Source organism: Papio anubis, chromosome 9 (genome assembly GCF_008728515.1).
Source record: "Papio anubis isolate 15944 chromosome 9, Panubis1.0, whole genome shotgun sequence".
NCBI classification, from domain to species: domain Eukaryota; kingdom Metazoa; phylum Chordata; class Mammalia; order Primates; family Cercopithecidae; genus Papio; species Papio anubis.
Window position 1 is genome coordinate 124,851,244 of NC_044984.1, and position 25,282 is coordinate 124,876,525.

Here is a 25,282-nt window from a genome sequence, read left to right on the forward strand (position 1 = left end):
GCGGTGGGGCCGGGGGGCCGCGGGCTGCGGTGGGCAGCTGAGTCGCCGAGGTACGGATCTCGCACCTCTCCTGGGTGGGCCCATTGCAAGCACACGGCCTCAGACCCAAGGCCTGGCGCCATGTGGATGGCTCACCTGTGTTTTCAATGAAAAGGTCAGCATGACAGGAGCAAATGTTCTGAAAAGAGGACACAATATAGAGATGAATGAAGCCTTCAATGAATCCCTACGCTCAACACCAGCAAGCCCAGACGGCTGGGCCGGCGGGGAGAAGGCTGATCATGGAAAATGCGTTCTGGAAACCGTGGGCACAGAAAACAAATGGGAAAAAAACAAAAACTTTGGAAACAATACGCAAAAAAAAAAAAAAAAAAAAAATTTCTTCAATCATTGTTCTTTTTTTTTTTTTTTGGTTATGGATGAAGGTCAAAAAGCAATGAAAAAAACTCCAAAATAACAAGGAAAAAAAACCCCTCGACAATCCTAGTCGTCATAAATAAATCCCTAAGGATCGCTGTGCACACAAACATGTTGCCAGACTTTCAGAGAATCGCACTTCAGCTAACCCTTAATTAAAATTTAGATTCAGTTGTCCTTTAATTCAAGCAGCCATACTCATTACTGATTCTGGGGGGTGGAAATCATCACTCTAAGCAAAGTAAAGAAATCTTCAGCATGGTCAAAAGGTTGGGAAGCAAATGGGACTTGAGAAAGCAAAAATGCAGGGAAAATGAAGACAGCCGGCAAGAGCGTCCCCAGGGATGGACACCAGGACAAACAGAAAACCAATGAAAGAATGGAACAGATTAGTTTGGCAAGTGGCTGTGGAAAGGAAGTTTAGGTCACACACCAGGGGGCCTTGTGCGACTCTGGGAGGTGGCTTTGCGTGGGGGGCAGCTGCCCTACTGTCGGGCATGGTTACGCTTTTCTTCCAGACACCCCGAAAATCTTGGTGCTCGGCGGGCTCGCCCCAGCCGTGCTTCCTGGGGAGTGGCCTCTCCGGGCTGGGCTGGGGGTCGTCGTTCCTGAGGACGCCACTGGGGCCCACCTGCTCCCCAAAGTCCTCCTCGACGCTGCTCTGCCGGGTCAGCGTCCGCCGCCGGGCCAGCAGCGGCCTCAGGCCCCTCCTGCAGGGACAGTGGCCAGGGCCTGGGCTGCATGTGGCCACGGTGTTTCCAAAGCCAAACCGTGACTCCTCCTCTTCACTCCCACAGTCCAGGCCGCTGTCCGGGCTCCGGGTGGCCGAGCGGCTGAACCGACAGCCCCTGTCTTCCAGAAGGAAATCCTCCGCGTGGGGGACGGCCCCCGAGCCCCTGTGCTTCACCGGGAACCAGGAGCCCCGAGGGGCCTCATCGCCCCTGCAGGGCCGGCCGGGCCTGGGCTCTCTGGCCAGCCCCATCCTGGCCCTGGGGGACGGCCCTGCACCCTGTTTGTGCAGCAGCCCGCAGCACTCTCCATCCTCTTCCGCTACTTCGGGGATACTGAAAAGTCTCTTCCTGTGGGGCTGGTGGGGAAACTCGGGCTCCCAGAAAGTGCCTTCAGAGGTCCTATGCTCAGTGCAGTCCTTACGGGGGTGGCGTGCCAAGAACAGGCGCGGGAAAGACAGTGTGTGGTCAGCATGAAGTGGGGGCCGGGGGAGGAAAGAAAATACAGACAGAATTAGTCCTGGAGGCAGTGAGGGGTGGGAAGCATGCGTCTACTCGGGCCGGGGGCATGCCGTGGAGGGCTCTGGAATGAAAACAGAATGGGTGACGGGGCTGGTGCGGGGTGCAGGCCGAGGCAGAGCACAGGCAGAGCCAGTGGGCCGGGCAGGAGCCAGCACCATGCATCCAGCCAAGGAGAGGGCAGGTCAGATTCCGGCAGCACATCAGGCCCCACAGTGCCCGCAGGACCACTGCTGTGGAGGGTGGGTGTGGCCACGGTGCCAGGGGAGACTGCCCGGTGCTGCATCCTCAGAAACCCTGAGGGCAGCTGCCACTGGAGGCTGACTGTGACTGGAGACAGTTCACCAGACGGGGAGCCTGACCTGCCCCTGTCCATCCACTGGGCCCGCTTCCCTTCCAGTGCTCAGCACCCTCTGCAGGACTTTCTAGTTAGGCCGATGTGTCACCCTTCTCCCTGCTAAGATACAAGCTGCGTGAAACCACGCCATCCCTGGCCCCACCAACAGTGCCTGCACACCGTCGTGCAGAGTCTGTGTCAGCAGAGGACTGGAGTCCGCCTGTCTCCTCTGCATCCTGCATTCTGGGATCCCTGAGAGCCGTACCTGAGCCATCATGGTCTCTAGCGGGTGGCACGGGGCTGGCCGCACCGGGAGCTGCTTAACCAGTGTCCATGGCTCTTATACTGCCCGTCTGCATGTCACCACTCTCTGCCGGGAACAGCCCTCAACTCACCCTCTACCCGAAGAGCATGAAGGACTCCTGACTGGTCTCTCCTTCGAGGGGGCTTGGCTGACCACCCAGGTAAAGCGTGCCCCTGGGTCCCGGCCATCAGCCCTGGGGATGCTCAGTAGAGATGAGCCACATGGGCACAGAACAGGGCGACTTGTCTGTCCCCCCTCTGGCTGTGGGCCCCTTGATCTCGGGGACCACGTGGGATTTGCCTAACACGGGGTCTGCCATGGGCCTGGGACTTGGCCACAAGCCGGGAGGAGGCATCGGGGCACACTCTGCAGCTGACAGCTCTCTCCCTTCACTTTCTGCAGAATCGGGGGCACATGAGCTAATATTGGAGCGAATAAGGACATCAAAAACAAACCATCTTTAGAGTAAAGGCATGGCAACCCCGGGCACTTTCCAAGGCAGGCGGGATGAGTGAACCAGGCCAGTGGGGGCCGAACACCTGCCGTGCCCACCAGGGACCCAGCTCTGCCACAGCTTCTCACTGCCACGTGGGAACGTGCATGCTGAGTGGCCAGATCTCTGTACCACATCTTGTAATTTCTAAAGAGAATCCAGAAATCCAGACCTGCCTACACAATTTCTTTTTTTTTTTTTTTTTTTTTTTTTTTTGAGACAGAGTCTCGCTCTATTGCCCAGGCTGGAGTGCAGTGGCGCAATCTCGGCTCACTGCAACCTCTGCCTCCTGGGTTCAAGTGATTCTTCTGCCTCAGCCTCTTGAGTAGCTGGGATTACAGGTCCGCACCACCACGCCCAGCTAATTTTTGTATTTTTAGTAGAGACGGGGTTTCACCGTGTTGACCAGGATGTTCTCGATCTCTTGACCCCATGATCTGCCCACCTCGGCCTCCCAAAGTGCTGGGATTACAGGCGTGAGCCACTGAGCCCAGCCTCCTACATGATTTCTAAAAACTGACAACACTCTGTGAATGGGAGAGGGAGGCTGCCCCATCCTGGCCAAGCCCCTGCCCCGGTGATCCCCGTTGCTAAGAGGTGGAGGGGGTGGGGCTCAGCCCAGGAACTTTATGATGAACTTGCTTGACCTTGGGCCACCTTCTGAGGAGAGAAGGTGACATTATTTCTCTGCTAAGCAATTCCCATGAAGCCCCATCCCAGGCTCTTCCTCCATCAAAAGGAGAGGCATCGGGGCATGGGAAGACCAGCTGCCCGCCTCACCCGGCCCGACTCATGGGCACTTTTTCAGAGCTCCTGGCCCTGGGGTACACAGAGGGGTCCTGGGGTCAGACTGGACCACTCCTCAAAGGCCAGTGTGAGCCTGCTCCATGGTGTCACCTGGGAGCGGGGACGGAGGAGCTGCCGGGGATAGCACGTGCTGCACCATGCAGGGTTTGCATAGGGATCTGGCATGTTCTTTGGTGACAGGACATTCCCAAGGCCCTGCCAGGGGCCTTTGCCAGGAGAACATAAGTCAGTCTTGTCTATGCAAGTAGGCACCGAGTCGGCAGGCCAGATTTGGATGAGCCTTCTGTCCACCATTCAAAATGCACGCCCTGTGTTCCTGGAGAAAGCAGTGCTGGGAGGCTTCGTCCCGGGGAATTTTCCTCTCCAAGGCCTTTTTCATTTGGAAAAACCCACAAAGCTCCTACCAATGGCTTGCTCTTTGTCTGTCTCCCCATTAGGTTGGGACCTGCAGAGGGCACCCCTCGGCCTAGCACAGGGCCTGGTGCATAGAGCTGGTCATCCCGCACCGCCCTGCAGAGCACATGAACGCAGGAGTCAGACACTGGCCAGCGGCTGCAGCAGCAGTGGCAAACATCTCCCCAAGGCCAGGACCAAGGGGAAGCCACGTGGCTGGGAAACCCACCCTCCTTGGCTCTAGGGTGCCTCGAGCTCAATATTCCTGCAGGCAATCTCCCGTCGACCCCTTGCTGATGGCCTCTGCCGGAGCAGAAGGGAGAGGGTCTAGCGGGAGGTGGTCTGAGTAGGTGCATGGAGCCTCCAGCCTATCTGCGAGGCCGGTGTGATCAGATGCGGGACAGCCCTCCCTCCACACCCATCTCCTCCAACCTCACTGTGCTTGACTCCTGCCCACCGCCAGGCAGGGCCACCAGAGTGCCCTCCTTTAAGGAGCTCCCTGCTGACCACAGCGTCCCGACCTCTGCTTTAGATTTAGAGGCTGATTCATGCTCTCTCAGCTGCTGATTCTCTCAAGGTGAGACTTAAGGCTGCGGAGGCGGGTCGTCTTTGTTCTATTCCCCCCACTCCTGTTGCTGGCACAGAGCTGGGTGCCCCCTGGAGGGTGTCAAATGGATTCCTCTAAACTCCTTTACCCAGATCTTTTGGCCAAGAGCAAGACCGGAGTGTAGGTAATTCCCGAATGCAGATTCAATAGTGAGAAAGAAGCGAATCCAAATCCGAGGGCTACTGGTTGTAGGGCAAGGCCCCTCTGGAGCCTGCCTCACCAGCCCCAGCAAAGGGACGTGGATGGAGCTACTCTGGGGACGGAGTGCAGGGTCCCCCTTCCCCGGCCACTCACCTTGAGGGCATTGTGGGACGTGCCGCTGGGACGCCTCCTTCCCCCATCTTCCAGCTGCATTTCAGAATACAGCTCCTCCTCGTCCTCCTCCATGATGTCTGAGAGGTCAGACCCCCGGCTGCTCTCCGTGTGGTACTCGTCTCCATGGCAACAGTGCGGCTGGGGGCCAAGAAAAGGGGCTACTGAGTGGATGGCTCCTTCCGCATCCTAGAGGAGGCCAGATTGAGCTTGCCAACCCTTTCCCTGCTTTGCTGACTCTCAGGGTTCACAGGCCTAGAGATGGGCACAGGGTGTGTTACTCGTTCTGGAAAGTGAGGCTGGGAGAGGATATACCCACCCTCTCTGTTGAAGTGGCAGAGACAGGATCAGCGCAGGTCTCTCAGCTCCAACAGGTACAGAAACACCTGAGCTCTGGACAAGACAGAAAACCCACTGGGGCTTACAAAATACGTGGGCAGAATGTCCATTTCTGGGCACCCTCAGCTTCTCCAACTTATTGGCTGGACAAAGGCTGCAAACTCTGGTGACAGCGAGGATCAGTGCACACCAGGTGTACACCGGATCCAGCATTGTGTCAGAGGGGCAGGGGGATAGTGGTAAGGTGGGGTGTATATGCACCATAAAAAGGCACTTCGGTTTTTAAAACATGCCACGTTGTCTAACACACACGCGCAGACACTGGCAGACAGCCTGGCCTGGCAGGAGGTGGAGCCGCCGCGCCGCACAGACCGTGTGCTCACTCCAGGCCCAGCTCGGCCTCAGCACGAGATGAAGATTGTGCAGATAGTAGGGGCACTGGGCGGAGGCTGCGGACAGCTTAAAGGCTTCAACAAAAAAAGTGTCTTTAAATGAAGCGGCTACCTGGTAACATGCCAGCTTGGAGACAGCGACAGCCCGGGTGGACTCTCGCAGTGATGGTGCCAGCAGCAGCCGCCGGTTTCCACTCACAGAGAAAGCACCCCGTCTCGTGGTAACGGTATTCAAAGCAAACCTTCGACAACTCAAACTACACGCTCTCATGCACTCAGATTTATGAATGCAATACATCCATAAAGATACTGTGTTTTTGCTACATGGTGTCGATTGGGAACAGTTTATTTTGCGGGGGTGTGGCAAGACAAAAGTATTCAATAGCATTCTGTGACGTATTTATCTTAAAAAAATCTGGCTTCAGTGACTAACCTAGATGAAGATGTGTATGCGTGGGCATCACGGTCAGTTCCTGGCCTGCTGAGGGAGGCTGCATGGCACTGCAGATGGAAGGTTTCTGGCCCCGAGCCCGCGGGAGGGAGGATGGGAAGGGCCTCAGCTGGGCAATCTGTAATACCAGCCTCTCAGCTGCACCAGGCCTAACGCTTCCAACCAGGCTCCAAGTGGAAGGCATGAAAGCGAACTGGGTTTAAATGGATGAAAAAGGTGAGGCTGTTTCTAACGAGGCCCTCCCAAGGCCCCTGGCAAGGGACTTCCTGCACCACAGAACAGTCTCACTTTGTTCAACCCCAGCAGCGAGCTAGGGGTCAACTCCTGAGACGGAAGGAGGCGTCTGGCGTTCACCAGATGCTTGAGGTCAGCCAACTCTCCATTCCTGGAATAGTGTTCTAAGCAAAGGTCGCCAGCATTTCAGGGAGATGTCTAGTGACTGGCCGAAGGCACTCAGCAAGTAAACAACAGGGCTGAGACCAAGGTCCAGGTCTGCCTTTGCCTCTGCTGACAGAGAACATGGCCTTAGAAACTCCACCTGGCGGGTTCCTTCTCCTGGGGGACACGCGGCTTTACCTCCAGTCCTCAGTGGAGAATGCCGGCAGGCAGATGGCCCTCCCTGGGGATAGGGGAGGTGCTGAGCCCTGCATCCAGCAGGCCTGGGGCTATAAATTTCACTTATAGAGAAGCTGAGGTAAAGCTTCCACAAGACAGGATTTTGATCATCACTATAGCAAACTTCAGTCTTGTCACTTGGCAAACCACCTTTTCTTTCGCCAAACTAAAAATCACAAATTCCTCTTAAAAGCCTCTTTCCTTAGATTTAATAAGGATACAGAGTTTCAGTGACACGCAGAGCAGGTTCTGCGGGCCTCATGTTCAGCATGGGCAATGACAGATGTATTAATTCACCTGACTGGGACAGACTTTTTTTTTTTTTTTTTTGAGACCGAGTCTCACCCTGTTGCCCAGACTGGAGTGTGGTGTCACGATCTCGGCTCACTGCAACCTCCACCTCCCAGGTTCAAGCAATTCTCGTGCCTCAGCCTCCTGAGTAGCTGGGATTACAGGCACCTGCCACCACACCCAGCTAATTTTTATATTTTTAGTGGAGACGGGGTTTCACCATGTTGGCCAGGCTGGTCTCCTGACCTCAAGTGATCCACCCGCCTTGGCCTCCCAAAGTGCTGGGAACACAGGCTTGAGCCACCACACTCAGCCGTGCGTGACAGTCTTTACACAGGGGGTACCCACATCCAGTCATCAAGACGTACACCTGGAACACAGACGGTCTTTGTCAATGAAACACTTTTAAAAATAGATAAAGATATTATTTATTGGTATAGCGAGCATTTCTCACTGTGGACTGAATGGAAATGTATTTGAAATATTGGGAGAATGGAGGTGATTTTTTCAGAGCAAATGTCTCGGCTACCCTCAGCCTCACTTCTTTCATTCATTCATTCGACAAACATTCATTGGGCACCTACTATGTGTGAAATGCTAGAGATACTATAATAGTCAACTAAAAGTGGAGGCTTCCGCCTGCTAGAACGTCAGTGTCTTGGGGCAGATGGGATAACGCCGGGGTAAGGGTACGTGTGACGGGGCGGGCAGCGTGGGGAAGCAGGTGGTCAGGAAATGCTTCCCGGGTTGTAAAACCAGCGGTCTGTGCACCAGCTCAACTTCAGTCACTCCCTGCCACCATCATGATGCGTCACCTAGCCAGATGTCATCCGTATGATTAATGAATGTATTCTTTGAATTGAATCAATATTTAATGTTACTTTTACAGAAAATATCTCAATTGTAAATGGAAAACAAGTGTCATTTGTCATCTAAATGAATACAGCATAAAACAATGCTGCTAAATATTAATGCTTTTTAAATTTTAATAGAAACAGACCTGTTTGCTCTGTTAAAAAAGGAAACAAGCACGACAACGTTAATAGCATGCTTAGCCAGACAGACTTCCTCTGCAGTCTCATCAGAAGGACTGGAAGGCCCTTGAAAGTGCAGAGCTGTGTTTCTGCTGCTGTATTTCTACTCTTCTCTAGAAAAGTCATCTCTTGCAGCAGGTGTGGTCATCCAGAGCTGGGCGTCAGCAGTGGTGGCCACCAGCCACGTGTGGCTGTTTACATGTAAACTAATTAGAATGTAAACTAATCTGTAACTAATTTTATAGAAGTAAAAATTCAGGGCCTCAGTCACACTCAGCCCCAGGTGACCACATGTCAAGGGCTCTGTGGCCACCTGGGGCTGTGGCTGCCATAAGACCATGCTGAATGCCAATCTCAAAAACCAGTGGGGATGTGGGTCCCACACCCAGAGAACAAGTGCTCCAGCCTTTCGTCTGGGTTCAAAACCTGAGCAGATTGCAGGGAAGGTAATGATTCACTCCTGGGTAGGTGGAAAACAGGGCACACTGGGAAAGGCATGGAAACAGGTCTTCTGCAGGCCTCGGTTCAATCTAATTCCAGCTCTGTTAGAAGACCATCTGCGTAATCATGGACAAAAATTCTCAATTCTGTGGGCCTCAGTTTCCCTGTATACACAAAATAAGAGCTCACATTTACTGAGAACTTACTACATGCCCGTTGCATTTTGCGTGTCACGCAACACATGGAAAGCCTCATAAACCTGTGCTATCGTGGCAGGTGTTGCTGGCTCCACACTGGGAAATACAAATAAGTTGTATTTCCCCACCCCGCCCTATTCAGAAGTTGAAACCTTAACCACCAATGTGACTTTATTTGGAGACAGGCTCTTTAAAAAGGTGATTAAGATTATATGACATCATGATGGTAGGGCCCTAATCCAATAGGACTGTTTTCCTTACAAAAAGAGGACAAGATACCAGGGATGTACAGAGAAAAGGCCACGTGAGGACTCAGGGAGAAGGCACCATCTGCAGGCCTCAGGGAGGCCTCAGGGGAAACCAGCCCTGCTAGTGCCTCGGTCCTGGACTTCCAGCCCCCAGCACTGTGAGAAGCAGACTCGTGCTGTTTGAGCCACCTGATCTGTGGTATTCTGTGATGGCAGCCCCAGCAGACCAGTACAACAGTCAACAGAAATCCTATCTCCAGAACTCACCCAGGGCCCAGCACCAAGAGAATGAATCATCTGTGACCCAAGCGACCAAAACAGATACCTTTCTCTACTGAGATGGCCCCTATGGTTAGGGAAATAAAAGATACCGGGGGCCGAGGGGTCAAGGCCTGGCTGGCATGGCTGCTCTCGAAATTCCTATGCTGCAAGAAAACCCACACTCTCGCTAAACTCCCCAACAACAGGAGCTGTGGGACTCCTCCTAACTCTCATTTACAACCCAGACCACGCAACTCCAGCTGGGCAGAGGACCGGCCTTACACACACTCTTTTCTGACAAGCGACTGTAGACATGAAGCCGGTTTCAGCTTGAAGAGGCTTAGGCCCATTTTAGCTTAGCATTGAGTCCTGGGGTTCACCTTTTGGTGGGAAGAGCCAATTCCACCTCATTCTAACACTAAAACCCCGCCCCAGGTGCGGTGCGCACGGAGGATGCTACAGATACGTCTACTCACTGCATATGTGTGTGACTCCTCTCGGACGGATGGACAGCTTTTCCCCAACCTGAATGCGTATGGTTCTGTGTTATGTGGACCCTGTGAGGCACAAAAACCACCCTGCCCTTCCCTCTTCAGAGACAGCACCAGAGCCTCTCTCTTCCTGGTCTGCAAACTGATGTCACCAATAAAGCTCTCCTTTCTACCACTGAGCCACGCTGGTGGGCTTTTGGATGACACGTCACTGATAAGCCATTCATTGGAATCCAGTTCCTGCCTGGGTAGTGGCCATGTGACCTCAGTCTGCTCAGCGAGATATCATGGGAAGTCTGACTAGAAGGAAGTCTGGCTTCCATTCATCCCTTTTTTCCTTCTTGGGGTTCTCTCATAGGAGGGTGCGATTATTGGAGCTATGGCAGCCACTTTGTAACCTCATGAGAGAAAGGCCAAGAGAATGGAAGAGACAGAACCCAGACCCCTGACACACTGAGAGCCAAAATCCACCTCGCAGCCTCTACTGCAGACTTCCTGTGATGTGGGGTAATTAAACGTCTTTGTCGTCTTAGCCGTGATTAGTTGGACATTCCGTTTCTGAATGATTTGGATCTTCCAGATGAAGACCATCATGGCTGGAGGAGTCAGGGGACTTGCCCACTTGTGGTCTGTAACCAGCCGGGACATAAACCCAGGTCTGAGAGATGGCAGTCCCCCTCTCTGGGTATGGGGCTGTTTTGCTGTGGGAGTGGGTACAGAGGATCTGATATCTGCAGCGTCTTTGAGCTCCCAAGATGGAGCATTCCCCAGGCCCTCGGTTATTTCCAGTTGCTCCTGTTGTCCAAGTTTTGTTCTTTACAGCATCCGAGGGTATTTCCATTAGAATATGCATGATCGGAAATTAGACAGAAACCCCACACTGGCTGAATGTCTTCCTCGTGAGCCCAGCTCTGACGTTTTGCTGTTCTGAAGGACGAACACTGGCCATGTTATTTTGTTTCCCATGATGCCTCCTTAGCACACAGATGTCCAACAAACATCTGCCCGATTAACGGAGGTGAATGAGCGAATGGCAGGTTCTGCCTGAACTGAGCCTAACCCTACCAGGACCTGCAAAACCACCCCCATGACCAAATACCAGGATGGTGCCGTGGGGGCGGGTGGAAGCCCTGCACCTCGACTTTTTCAATCATCTCCAATGAGGGTATGTGACAGGCATCATTAAACCTAAACTTAAGAAATCTAGCATGACTTGGGACCCCAGCTGGGCGTCTCCATCTCTCTAGGGACCCAAGGGTAGCGGGGAAAAGTGCCCACGTCTCTTGATCTCCACAGGGCCTGCTCCGAGCCCATGCCGACCAAGAGGACGGTGTGGGGTCTGGCCCGCACTCACCTGCTTGCCGAGTTCAGAGCCTTTCAGGAAGTCGTCCACCGAGGCGCCCCTCCTCTTGAAGTCTGGGGAGTCGTAGGCGTCCTCCTCATCCGAGGCGGCATACTGCCCTGCGCTGCTTCTCTCTAGGAAGACGCTCCTTTTCTCTAACTTGGAAAGAGAAAGGAGGCACACGGGTGAGGCAGGGCCACCTTCAGCCACACTCAGCCCCACCTGCACTCGCCAAACCTTCCGCCCCTCAGAGCCTGGCCAGGTGCCCCCCACACAGTGCTCTGGGCCCAGCTCTGCCACCCTCTCGCTGCCCCAGACCCACCAGAATCTATTTTTTTTTTTTTTTTTTTGAGACAGAGTCTCACTCTGTTGCCCAGGCTAGAGTGCAGTGGCATGATCATAGCTCACTGAAACCTCTGACTCCCAGGTTCAAGCGATTCTCCTGCCTCAGCCTCCCAAGTAGCTGGGACTACAGGTGCCCACCACCATGCCTGGCTAATTTTTGTATTTTTAGTAGAGACGGGGTTTCACTATGTTGGTCAGGCCGGTCTCAAACTCCTGAGCTCAGGTGATCCGCCCGCCTCAGCCTCCCAGACTACTGGGATTACAGGCATGAGCCACCGCATCTGGCCTCTTTTTAACCTTTGAGGTAATATTTGGATACAGAGATGACACCTCATTCCCTCCATTGGTCCCCTCTGCCCAGCTTTTTTAAATACTTTGACCAATTCACATTTGTCTGAAACACAGGACTTGGAAAGATTTGCTTCCTCTCCAGCCCCAGGCTTCCCGGGCTTCCCAGGCTTCCCAGGCTTCCCTGCCTTCACAGCCTTCTTGGGGACCTGGAGCAGGAGTGGAGCCGCATCCCACAGGGCAGCTGCTACCCCGTCCTGCCCACGGCCTCCCCAGAAGTACCATCTCCCAAGCCCGGGGCCTGGGCTCCTGCCTGTCAGCCAATCAGAGCCATGGTGAATTCACATATTCTGAAGGGGGGTTTCCTTTACACAAAGGCCACAAATTCATGTTTAGTATTTTTATTAGTGGCCAATGTTGAAAGAATTAGGAAATTTCACAGAAGATTTCCAGTTTTTCAAGCCACGGAGAAGGTGGCTCCCTGCCCAGGGTCACCGTCATCCTCTCTGTCCTCCTAGACACACCTGAGCTGCTGCTCAGCACTGACCTCTCAGGGTGCGTGCCCCGCCTCAGTTTCCCTGGCCTGGCCCCCAGCCCAGAGGAACGCTCACAGGAGGATGGTGTAGGGTCCTGGTGAGACCCCACAGGCTGACCCAGCAGGGCCGAGGGCCCTGACCAGGGCTGTGCTGCCGCCTCAGGTGGAAATGGGCTCAACACAGCAGGAGAGACAAGACTGGGTTCTGGGTGGGGGTGCGGACACACGGTCTGGCTCCCAGCCCCACATCTCCCCCACCAGCCCTGCACAGGAGGCATTACTCTGCCGGCAGTTTCTCAAAAATTCACGTCCCATTGCACGTGTCATCTGGAACATAGCCCTACCACAATCCAAATGCTCTCTCCTGGACCCAGAAAAGTTCAGTTAGCAGGCATGCAAGTATGTACGCAGGGACCTGTATGCCCACATGTGTTTCTACACACAGATACAGATGTGTATGTGAGGACACATACAGATACGTGTATCTGTGGGTGCATGTCCATACATGTATAGACACATGTGTGCATGTGTGTGTACATATTTACATGCACACACACACAGAACCTAGGACTCTGCAGCCAGCAAAACCAGGAAGAGCCCGGTTTGGGAAACTGGGTCCCGGCCAACTTCCACCGGACAACTCTCAGATCCCTTGTCGCACACCAAGACCCTTGTCTGGATTTTTCTGAGCCTGCTTTCTAAGCCAGGCAAGCGCCTGGCATTTCCTTAGTTATGTGGCTACATATTCGTAAATAAAAAACACCATTTAACTCAATCAGGATCAGGCACATGACAGAGTCCACCAGCAAAGCTATGGGCTGAGCGTGGCCCCCCTCCTGGCAAGCTGGGATGCGGTCCCCCTCTGTGGGCTGGGGAGATGACAGGGCCCCGTCCCATGGGGCTCGGGGACTGAGGAGTCACTGAAGTGGGAGCCTCAGCCTTACCCTGCTGCTCTCAGCCACCCTCTGTGCGGCCTCCCGGGCCATGGCCTTGGCGACGGTGGTGGACACTGGGGTGCCCTGCGGCTGCGGCAGGATGCGGCTGGGTGAGGGCGACCGCCTTCCGGGGCCTGCGGGCGGCTCCAGTGTGTGCCCATGCACAGGGCCAGGTGCACGGCTCTGCTCCCACGCCTCGTCCATCCTGGCATGGGGACCCAGGCGCTCGTCTTTGGTATCGGGGACTCCAGAACTTGCTAATGGCTTTGATTGGGGTGCAGGTCTTGGGTGGGGGGTAGGAGGCACCAGGAGCTCGAGGGGAACGGCAGCAACTGCAGAGTCCACGGACTCGCCCTGGGCGGAGAGGGTCCGCACGGTCACGCCCTTGGCCTCCAGGCTCCGCAGCCGCACGAGCTCCACGGCCGTGCTGTCTGCCGTGGGGAAGATGACTTCAGCCACCTGTGGACAAGCAGAGCAGGCTCGCGGGCTGCCTGAGATGAGCCCCGCGGTCCTGCATGGGGAGCCGGCCAGTCGTCTGCCCAGATGCCCGGTGCAAAGGATCACCCCCAGCAATCTCCAACTCCAACCACCCATCAGATATGGAAGCTCCAGGAAGTCTTGCAGGGAGGGGGCAGGGACAGGTTCACAGACCTCAGGCACCAGGACCCAGTCAGTGGGAGGGGTTCTGTGAGGCCAGTGACGTCAACTGTTTATCTCCCATCCTCTGGACCCATTCTGAGTAGACGCAGCGGCCAGAGAGGGGAGCGAGTGTCAGGTTTAACACTGCCACAGCCGGAGGGGAGAGAGGGGCTCAGGCAGAGGCCAACGTGGGCTTCCAACTGCTGGGAGACAGCAGGGCTGAGGGCTCCTCTGCAGGGGCCAGGGCCCATGCTGGGGGCTTCCTGCCTCAGAGCACAGGAGTCAGCTGGAAGCGGCTCAGGCAGACGCGCTGCCTCTGTTTCCAAGTCACCCCTGCTCCCGCAGGGCAGAGCTGGGGACGGCGGCGAGGAGCAGCTGCTTTTCCAAGCCCTCCCTGAGGGCAGACGCTTCTACTTCACCCCAGGCCGGGCTAGGGGGCTGGTGTCCGTGGTTCCCTACACCAGGCACCAGGGATATACCCATTTCTTGGAGTCAAGGCCTGGCCACCTGTTAACGTGCAGACCCAGCAGTGTTTCAAGGTGGGACGTGCCTTCGGCCATGGGTATCATCTTGCTAAGACTCAGTTTGTTGAAATGAATAAGGCAGTCATCAATCGAGAATGTTCTGATACTGGGGGTCCCCTCTCTGGCCCCTGCATTTTTAATACACAGCAGAGCAGGGAAGGGGATGAGTGAGGGGAGGGAGGTGGGGGAAATGCTGGAAATGAGGAAGGGGCCTTGGGGTGGGGTGGGTGGTGCTTAGTACAGTGATGGAGTCCTCGGGGCTGAGGGTGCCTCCAGTGATCAGGGCTGGAGGAGCAGGCCCTGCCTCCTTCACTGAGCAAATACCGGGCCCATCCCAGCTGCACTAGAGCCTAACAAGCTCCCCGCCCCCGCCGGACCCAACGAAAACTCACCCTCTGCCCTTTGGCGTACACGCCGTAGCCGGTAACGTTTGCGCCGTTGGACAGCCCGGAGGGCGTCAGCACGGGTGGTCTCCAGGAGACCCGGATGGTGGCGGGGGTTGCCCCAGCCTGGACAGTGACATCTTGTGGGGGTGCTGGGGGGCCTGGGAGGGGACAGAAGGGAACGGAGGCGTTGAGGGCTCAGCCCTGGCAGGTGAGCCATGACTGGGCTCCGCCCATCTCACCTGAAAACAAGATCATTCAGTAAAGTCACCAGGGAAAAAGAAAAGACACAGTGTTGACAGCACATCAGAAACTGTGGTGAGGTGGGAGGGTGGGGCCGGGGTACACTCAGATACCAGGATGCACAGCTGCCCTTTTCCTTTAAATTCGGCATTTAGTCACCATCTTCTGGGAAATGCAAACCTGAACTGTCTGTGGAACCATCTCCTTACCTGTCCTCAGTCTCTGTGACCCGGCAGAGCCACCTCTGCCCAGGGGTCTCAGGCCTGGCCAGGCAGCCACACGATTAGCTCAGAGGGGGCCAATGAGATGCCGGCATTTGGCAGATCAAACAGAAGAGAGATCTTGGCGGAAAGCAATCCCCCATCCCCCTGCCTGCCCTGGTCCTCTCACCTTTCCTTCTCTCTTTTCTCTCCCTCTACCCTCTGCCCTGGACCTCACATTCCCCATCTTACCGCACCATGAAACTGAGCAAAACTGAAGATGAAGAGACCAGGTCTGATGACATCATTGAACCTGAGAATCCATTTCTGCATGTGTGTATACGTGTGTGTGTGTAAATGTTTGTGTATGTATGGGTATATGTGTGTATGTGTGCATATGTGTGTATATGTGGGTGTGTTTGTGGATGTGTATGTTCATGTGTACGTATGTGTGTGTGCATGTGTGTATGTGTGTATATGTGTGTGTATAGATGTAAGTGTATGTATGTGTGTAGATGTGTGGGCGTGTGTGTATGCAGGTGTATGTGGATGCATGTGTATGTATATATGTGTTTATGGGTATACGTGTTTGTGGGTGTGTATGTATGTATAAGTGTGTATTTGTGTGTGTCTATATGTGTGTGCGAGTCTGTGGGTCTGTGGGGCTGTCTGTGGGGGTGTGTGTGGGTGTATGTGGGTCTGTGGGGGTGTCGGTGGGGGTGTCTGTGGGTGTGTATTTGTGTATGTGGGTCAGTGGGGGTGTCTGTGGGCCCGTGTGTGGGGGTGTATGTGTATTTGTGTATGTGGGTCTGTGGGGGTGTCTGTGGGTGTGTGTATATGTACTTGTGTATGTGGGTCTGTGGGGCTGTGTGTATGTGGGGTGTGTGTGAGTATAAGCACATCCATATCTCCCACCAGCTGTGTTACTCTGAAGAACCCCAACCTTGCACCACCGTCCCTGGGCATGGCTAACCCTGGCCATATCTGTACCACCGTCCCTGGGCATGGCTAACCCTGGCCGTACCTGCACCATCGTCCCTGGGCATGGCTAACCCTGTCCGTACCTGCACCACCGTCCCTGGGCATGGCTAACCCTGGCCGTACCTGCACCACCGTCCCTGGGCATGGCTAACCCTGGCCGTACCTGCACCACTGTCCCCGGGCATGGCTAACCCTGGCTGTATCTGCACCACCGTCCCCGGGCATGGCTAACCCTGGCCGTACCCAAGACCATGGGGGATGGTACATGGGGTGTGGTTGGACATGAATTCTGAGAAATGCTGACCTATGTGTGATTGTCCCAACTACACCCTCTTCCTCCAACACAGACATGTCCCTCCAGTTTACATCCCACTCTGAGACCTTGTTCCCAGTCACTGGGGTGAGCCCGGGGACCCACCTCTGTGCTAAGGGCTCCTCCTCTACCTGACTCTCTCCATCTCAAAGTCAGTTCCAGGGCAGCCTTTCCTGAAGGCCCCAGGAGATGTGCCCTTGACCTCCTGACTCCCCATGGAGTGCCCGTGTCTGGTGTTTCTCTTTCTTCACCCCCAGCACTCATCAGAATTCATCGCAGGAGGCATCCGTGAAGAGCAGGTGGCCTCATTAGCCCGGCATTCTTGATCAACTCCGGGCAGTTGGGGAGGAAATAAAATGTCACGTGTAACACAGATGAACTGACCCTGCCTACGTTAGCTGCTACCTGGACATGCCATCCCCCTCAGGCAGCGTCTGTCCCCCCGGACGTGCCGTTCCCCTCAGGCAGCGTCTGTCCCACCTACCCCTGACACCACTGCTCTGTCAGGCTCTAGTTAACCAAAGGTTCCATGAATACCAGAGCGGGCAGTGGAGGCTTCCGGAGGTGGGAATGCCGCTGCCCAGTAACTCAGCAGCACTGGGACCCTGGCGAGTCGGAGAGCGAGACGATGAAGGAGGTGTCCACACTCATCCCACCTCCCTACCGCCTCCCCAGGAAAGGAAGGGGGCACATCACACTCCCCGTTTGAGCAGAGGAAGCAGAAAAGGACCCTGGAGTTTACATCGCGGAGAAAATACCTTCTGTGATGAAACGTGTCTCTTTTATACAAGCCATGTAGGTGTCGTGTGCATCGTATGCATGCTTAGTGGCGCCCGCCTGTAATCCCAACACTTTGAGAGGCTGAGGCAGGCAGATCACAAGGTCAGGAGTTTAAGACCAGCCTGACCAACATGGTGAAACCCCATGTCTACTAAAAATACAAAAATTAGCCAAGTGTGATGGCAGATGCCTATAATCCCAGCTACTCAGGAGGCTGAGGCAGGAGAATCGCTTGAAATCAGGAGGTTGCAGTGAACCGAGATTGCACCACTGCACTCCAGCCTGGGTGACAGAGCAAGACTCCATCTCAAAATAATAATAATAACATATTTATAATAATAATAATAATTGTTATTATTTACAAGGACAAGAAAGAAGGAATGATTCCGAGAGGCGTGTAGGCACTTCCAGGCACTATCCCACTCAATGAGTATGTGTCCGGGGGTGCATGTGACACAGAAGATGCAACCATGTTCCCTGGGGGGACTCACTTCCCTCCTGTCTTTTGTAGGATGAGTCTCTTGCTGATGCAAGTACTCAAAGAAAAACTGCCAACATGGTCCCCAACATGCTCCAAGGACTCCTGCGCATGTGCATGCACACACGTCCTGTGCTTCACGGGTGACCTAAGGAATTTTCCAGGGTCATGTTGTCGGGATGGGGATTCTGGCTTCTGCCTGCCCCACCTTCTTTCCCCACGAGCAGGGTGACAACCTAGTGTTCTCGCCCTGGGGGACCCACGGAAGGACACAGGGCTCACCTGCAGGCAACGTGGAGAACTCCACAAAGGCCTCCTTCTTCTCCCTTTGCTCCAGCGGGAGCTGCCACGGCATCTGGTGGGGTTTGGCCAGAACCTTCACCTTATAGGCCATGTTGGGCCTGAGATTGAAGAACTGGTACTTGTACCTGGCGGCCTTGACGATGTCGAACTCCTCCTCGTTGAGGAAGATGACGTGGCTGTAGTTGCTGTTGGTGGGCAGCCAGGAGAGCTGGGCGGAGATCTGCGTGATGTTGTCCACCCGCAGGTGGGAGGGGGCCACCACCACGTCCTTGCCCACCAGCAGCGTGCACTGCAGCGCGTCCGAGCTGCCCCTGCTGGTGACACACTGCACGGAGATGCGGTAGGTGCAGGCTGCCATGTTGAGCTTCTCGATGAGGGCTTTAGTTCTGCTCCCCAGGGAGAGGTTCATGCGCGTCTCCTTGTCCACCAGGACGTTGTAGCTGCTCACGGTTCCCCATCCTGGTGGCACCGCCGGGGGCTCCCAGCCCACAATAACACTTTTGGCGAGTTGTTTGATAAGGGTGATTTTTCTAGGGTAAGGCACGATGTCTTCTCCGATGTCGTCGATGTTCACGTCCAGGGTCCCGGCACTGTTGTCGGTGATGCCCGCGTCCGTATGGGTTGGGGAGTGGAGGTCCAGGATGTGCTCTCCCTCCAGGCCGATGCCGGAATGGTTGATGAAGTTCTGATCCTGCTCGCTCCCCAGCGTGCTTGCCAGCCGCGACTCGTTGTCCTGCACAAAGTCCACGAAGTTGGAGGGCACCAGACCCCTCTGGCCATCGAGGAGCTCTCCTGTTGGGTACAAGGACAGAGTTATCGCTCAGCCAACACAGCAGGGGCCCCGAGACCCCCAGCGTACTCCCACTTCCCCCACCAGGACCATAAGGCAGAGCAACAGGGTTGCCCTAGGGCTCCTCCCCTGTTCCCAGGAGTCCATGCTGGGGCCAGCTCCACACCCACCATCTAAAGAGCCAGTTCCTCCAGCCCCATGGCCCAGTCTTCTTTTCTCCATGATATTTATTGCAACCTGAAACCGTCATGTTTGTGTGTCCATGTACCTACACTGACTACCCCCTCCTAACACAAACAACACTCGGGGACAGCAGGGATCTCACGACAACTGAATGCCCAGCCCTAAGAGTGACAGCTCGCTCACAACAGTGCACAGGAAAGATATGTTAGAAGGACGAGTCAGTCAACTCAGTGGCTTTTGGAGATTAAGAAAATAAACATCTTACTATGATTTTTGAGTATAAGAATTAAAAGGTGATTTCCTGTCCCCCTTGAAAAGCACTGGGCACATCTTAACGATTCCACAACGTGTCCAATTTGATGTGAAACAAAACTATCAATCAATCGGGTGTCAGAACCACAAGTTGAGTTGCAAAAAAAATGTCCAAGTAGCTCTTGTGGCTAAGAGTGGATGTAGTGGGGACCGCCGTATTTTGTGAAACTCTATGTGCTTTCTTCATTAGTAGGGCTCACGAGGCTGCTAACAGCAGATGGCCAGAAAATGGAGAAGCGTTCAGAGCTTCAAAGATGAAGCAATTTGGATAATCTCCCAGCACAGACCCAGAATGGACCGTTCCCCCAATTCATCACGAGGCATCCACAGACCCACAGAGAGGGGCTGGGAAATGCCAAGCATTGAATTCTGCGCCCGAAAGACCCTGTGCCTCAGGGGAGCATGTGATGTGTTGTGGGCCAGGCGAAGACATGTCAACCATTTCATTAGTCCTGGATTCTAAAAAAATAAATAAGAAGGACTTGGATTCAGTTCCAAACCTCCACCTAGGGTTTGGGTCTGCAAGAGTCAATCCTTTGCACTGAGGATACACTATTTAAAAATTCTTAGTTTGGAGGAGATGGTGGTGATGACGATGATGGTGGTGGTGATGAGATGGTGATGGTGATTATGAGGATGATTATAATGGTGGTGGTGATAGTGATAGCTACTATTTATTGAACAATCACTGTGTGCTAAGCTCTGTCCTAAGACCTTCATATCTATTACCTCATTTATCCTCACAGACCCTCTATGAGGTGGGTACTATTACTATCTCCATTCTATAGCAGAGAAAGCTGAGGCACAGCCAGGTGAAGGAAGTTTCCTGCTGTCACATGGACAATGGAGTCCTGAGTTTTGATCCCTGCCTGCAAAGAGGCTCCTGGAAAGCTTCTGTGGATTCAATGCGTGGCGAGAAAGTTCCAGAGATTTCAACACAGGTTCTCTGGCAGCTGTCTTGGGCACATATCTCTGTGCTTATGTGAAAATCAGTGGTGATAATGTGGACTTATGGGAAGAATTCAAATTGCTTTGCTACCAGCTGTGGTGAGAGTTCTTGGCTGGACCATCCAGAGCCAAGAAGAGCTGCTGGTGAGCAAATGGTGAGCGAGGCAGCTCGCCTGCTGGGCTCCCGCTCATGGACGCCTCTAGAGGCAACACGACCTTACCCCAGTTAAACACCCAGGAAAAGCACCCAGGGCTTCCATCGGCTCTGAGAAAACAGCATGAGGTCATGAAAGAGAAACTAGCTCAGCAAGAAAGATTCCGTCTGCTCAGGGGGAAGAGGAAGAAACCAAGACCACGCTATTTGTCCAGGGCAGTTGAAATGTGTAGGGAATTAGGGAATCAAACCCTTTAGAACATTGATTTATGAACTGCTGGTGCTGTTACATGTTTATTCTCAAGCTAAAAAGGCAACGAAAGGTGGGGCATTTCAGATGGAGGATTTACATTCCCTGATTTCAAATTTGGAGAGAAGACCTCAAGGGAATGAGCAGGGATGACCTGGGGTCACCCCCTAAGTTGACAACAGTGCCTCAACGTCAAGGAGATGGATGGCCTTCCACAGGTGCCAAGGGCTACCTTCCCATGAGATCACCTGCAGCAGAATGAGGCTCTGCCAGGAGGATGCCTCTGGGAGACCCCAAGGGAGCTGGGCTGAAAGACAAGAGCAGGACAGACCCTTCTGGAAGCAGAGGGTCCATCAGCCCCGTGCGCCTGCGAACAGCTGCCAAAAGCTCTGCAGAAATGAGCAGAAAACATCTATCATGTGTCAGAGGTCAACCTGGAGCTGAACACTGGAAACCCCACTCAGGTTTCCTTCCAGTCATCAAAGAGGGGAAACCTGGTAACTATGGAGTGGGGAAGGGTCAGAGCGGAGGGCTGGGCAGCCGGGAGTACGGTGGGAGCCCTGCCCGTCTATCAGGGCCCTGGATGAAGTGGTTTGCGGGGTGGACCAGCCCAGCCTACATCCGTCACAGCCATGTTCCAACAGAGACCTTCATAGAACCCATCCTCATCCATGTCTCCATAGACGTAGAGGTATTTTCCCGCCGTGAGGGGCAGCTCGGCTTCGGGGTTCTCGTTCGGTCCATCGAAGGGGTTGTAGCTGCAAGGAAAACACAGTCACTTCGTTAGAGGCTCTGGAGGACACAGCCCACACCCCTGCCCCCGCAGAACGCCAGGTGGGCACACGGCTTCTCTCCCACTCCTAGGGAATTACAAACCCCCATGATCGTTCGGGGCTGATGAGTTCTCTGTGCAGTGGAAATCCAGGCCACTGCCAGCTCACACACACAGATTTAATGTAAAAATGCAATTCTGAAACAAAGTTATATGCTCAGAACTCTTTGCATCAGATAACAGGTTTATCATTCTGACATTTTGTTCACGTAACTATACATCTCCCAATTAACAAGCAAATGTGAAGAAAGTTAACCCCATAATAATATAATTTAGTGAAAACAAAATCATATACACTATTTAGCAATCTGCTTATTCTTTCACCTTAAAGATAGCATTCTGTACTTCTACCTCATGAAATACTATTTTTATCATAGCCTTTTAAATGGGTGTAGAGTATTCCACTGAACATATTAACATACTTTATTTAACCAGTTTCCTAATGTTGGGCATTAAGGTTTCTTCTAACTTTTGGCTAATATAGTATTGCATTATATATTCTTATAAACATACTTTTGCACACTTCCACAATTTCTTCCTAATGATAAATCCTAGGAAATATATTTGGTCAAAGGCACCTACATTTTTAAGGTCTTGGGTGTGGATAGTCAAAATGCTCAGAAAAACAGGTGCATGATTTTACCCTCCCCCACCCCACCCCCAGGAATATAAGAGTATCCATATTCTCCAGTCCTCAGCGTATTGGGATTCATAATTTTCAAAGCCGTGTCCAACTTGGAAAATCAAACACGTGAAACAAATTCAGATGAATTGAGGATTTTCTAAATAAAAGGTGAATTAATTAAAAATAACAGTGAGTAATTCATTAAAAATGAAAATAACATTAGAGTTGGAGAAGATAGCCAGGCACTGTGATATTATAATTATGATATAAAAATGATACGCATCAGTGGCACAGCACTGAGAGGCTATTGCACGCAGACACACAGGGCCACAGTCAGCGGGGCCAGGATGAAGACCCAGGCCCACCCCTGGCTCCCTCAGTCCCGTCCTTGCTGTGTGTGGAGCAGGTCCAGGTGCAGCCATTCACAGAACCCTCAATGCCAGCACAGGGGCAGCGCCAGCTGGTGTCCTCTGAGCCTGGCACATGCTGAGGTGGCTTCCCAGCCAAACAGAGGCCTGGCGCACCACAGACACCTTCCTTTCCAATCATGAGCCTGGTCCAGCGAGGCTACCACATGCGACCTATGATGGCCAACCTCGTGGGTGCGCCTGCGTGTGGGCCCTAGAGGCCACCCAACCTCGTGGGTGCTCAGGCAGACGCTGCCACGTACTGCATGGATGCAGCCTTGGGACACGTCGGGAATGGGGACTCGATTGAGACGGAGGTAGACCAGGGGTCACTCAGCACTGGAGGCGGGGGAAGAGGGACGGGTGATCACAGACAGAAATGGGTCCTTGGGAGCAACGGGAGCCTCCCACATGTGACCGTGGCATCTGCAAGCACAGCAGTGGCCCTGGGCAGCACACTGCAAATGGGTGAACTGTGTGGTGAGGACCATCTCACCATACAGCTGACGAAAGGAAGGATGGTGATGAATGTGTCAGCCTCACCCTGGACCTCGGGTGGGAAGGCCCCAGGAGCCCTCAGCAAGGCATTCCTCGTGGCGGAGACTGCGCCGGATGGAAGGGAGGAAACGTGGACACCGAGGCAGCCCCTGCATGGAAGGTGGGGAGAGGCCGCTCGGCACCCAGAGTGAGCGCCCAGGAGGCTTTCGGTTTGCAGAAACGTCTAAGCAGGTGGCTGAATAACAGCAGCAAGAGGAGACACTGATTAGACCCAGGATGGAAAACACAACCCCCCTGCCACTTACATCTACCGGCAACGCCACCTCTCAGGGGCTCTGAGGACATCCAGAAATCTCAGAACCTACATCTACCGGCAACGCCACCTCTCAGGGGCTCTGAGGACATCCAGAGAACTCAGAACCTACATCTACCGGCAACGCCACCTCTCAGGGGCTCTGAGGACATCCGGAAATCTCAGAACCTACATCTACCTGCAAAGCCACCTCTCAGGGGCTCTGAGGGCATCCAGAGAACTCAGAACCTACATTTACCGGCAATGCCACCTCTCAGGGGCTCTGAGGGCATCCAGAGAACTCAGTACCTACATCTACCGGCAAAGCCACCTCTCAGGGGCTCTGAGGGCTTTCAGAAAACTCAGAAACAGCTCTCTCGGGGACCGGCCACTACATGCCCCTCACAATTTGACTTGGTTTGGTTTCAGGGTGGATGGGCAGGAAAAAAAAAAAAAGGCATAAATCCATCACCAGTAAAACGGGAATGCCACTGAAAGAGTGAGATAAGGAGAATGTGCGTGGGCCATGGCTGGTGATGGCCGCGGGAGAGGCAGATGTGCAGGCTCGTCGCGTCCCCGCTTCTGGGGCCGTACCAGCCGTGGGTCAGTCCTCAGAGGACATTAGCTCTAGGGCAGCTCCTCCAGAATAAGCCGTGCCCTCTCCACAGAAGTGGCAGGAACACGAGCCCAGTGGCCCTCTGAGGTTGGCCATCGCAGGTCGCATGTGGTAGCCTCGCTGGACCAGGCTCATGATCGGAAAGGAAGGCGTCTGTGGTGTGCCAGGCCTCTGTTTGGCTGGAAAGCCACCTCAGCATGTGCCAGGCTCAGAGGACACCAGCCGGTGCTGCCCCTGTGCTGGCATTGAGGGTTCCGTGAATGGCTGTGCCTGGACCTGCTCCACACACAGCAAGGAGGGTACTGAGCGAGCCAGGGGTGGGCCTGAGTCTTCATCCTGGCCCCGCCAACTGTGGTCCTGTGTGTCTGCGTGCAATAGCCTCTCAGCGTTGTGATGCTGTCCTCCAGCACCGTGATAGACGAGTGGATTGTGGGCCTGCCCCGCTCCGGGTGCAACCAGCATTCGTGTCTGCCCGGGCCGGATTCGAACTGGGGATCCCACAGCCCAGGGACAGCTACCCAGTGCTTCTGCTACCTGAACCTCGGAAATGGGTTTGCATCAGTGAAATTGGCACATTACCAACGAGCAGAACATGATCCACTGATCCTCTTAATGGTTGTTAGAAATAGCTCTCGCTGGAGAAAGCAAAAGGTATTCGAGGTGTACCAATTGGCTTAAATCAAGAGTCACCCCCTTTGCATGAGCAGAGTTTAAGGATCTAGTGAGGGTGGGATCTACACTGAAGCTTGGTCCCTAAACAGATCACAGGGGACTCTGGCTGCCCGATGCCAGCTGAAGGGCAGGGATATCTGCCTCTGAAATACCGTCAGGTCAGCCTGAGGCCAAGCCCGCACTCAGAGCTGCTGGAGCATCTGTGAGACAAAAGGCTGGGTCTTCACAAGTGTGAGGAAATGGGGGCGAACTGCTGTGTCTTGGGCCTGCTGCCCCTGGCTGATGAATTCCCAAGTGTCCGCCTGCGGGCAGAGTTGACTGCAGCTTGCTCTCCTTTCAATCAGGTAGTGCAGTCCTGGGGGACCTCTCGTCCCCACCCATGTCCACCCTGCAGAGGCTCCCGTGGAGGACCTGAGAGGTGTGCAGGACAAAACTGGCTCTCGTTACTTCTCAGCGAGCACGAGCACTGAAGGCCCCTGCAAGGGAAGCCCACTCAGTGGCTGTTATCGCAGCGAGATGCAGCCTGCAGCGCCCAGCAGAGGGGGAGGATGCGGGAGAGCAGGGTGCTGGACACGTCCCCTCTCGCTCTCGGGGGCGGGAGACTGGGGCTCTGGACACGTCCCCTCTCACTCTCGCTGGCGGAGACTGGGGCTCTGGACACGTCCCCTCTCACTCTCGCTGGCGGAGACTGGGGCTCTGGACACGTCCCCTCTCACTCTTGCTGGCGGGGACTGGGG

General features: G+C 54.2%; 1 protein-coding gene across 2 annotated transcripts in view; it reads right to left on the reverse strand.

Moving 5' to 3' along the window:
* RIMBP2 (RIMS binding protein 2) overlaps positions 1-25,282 on the reverse strand; it is a 339,298-nt gene that overhangs the window by 26,528 nt on the left and 287,488 nt on the right. The window contains exons 4-10 of one of the 2 annotated variants that reach the window (XM_031650932.1): positions 21,252-21,361; positions 17,946-18,758; positions 14,678-14,829; positions 13,132-13,581; positions 11,032-11,178; positions 4,900-5,058; positions 851-1,564 (exon numbers count right to left, since the gene is read on the reverse strand). In XM_031650932.1, the coding sequence (XP_031506792.1) occupies positions 851-1,564; positions 4,900-5,058; positions 11,032-11,178; positions 13,132-13,581; positions 14,678-14,829; positions 17,946-18,758; positions 21,252-21,361 (2,545 nt within the window). The remainder of the gene's footprint in view (positions 1-850; positions 1,565-4,899; positions 5,059-11,031; positions 11,179-13,131; positions 13,582-14,677; positions 14,830-17,945; positions 18,759-21,251; positions 21,362-25,282) is intronic. The other variant, XM_021923155.2, reaches the window with a different exon arrangement.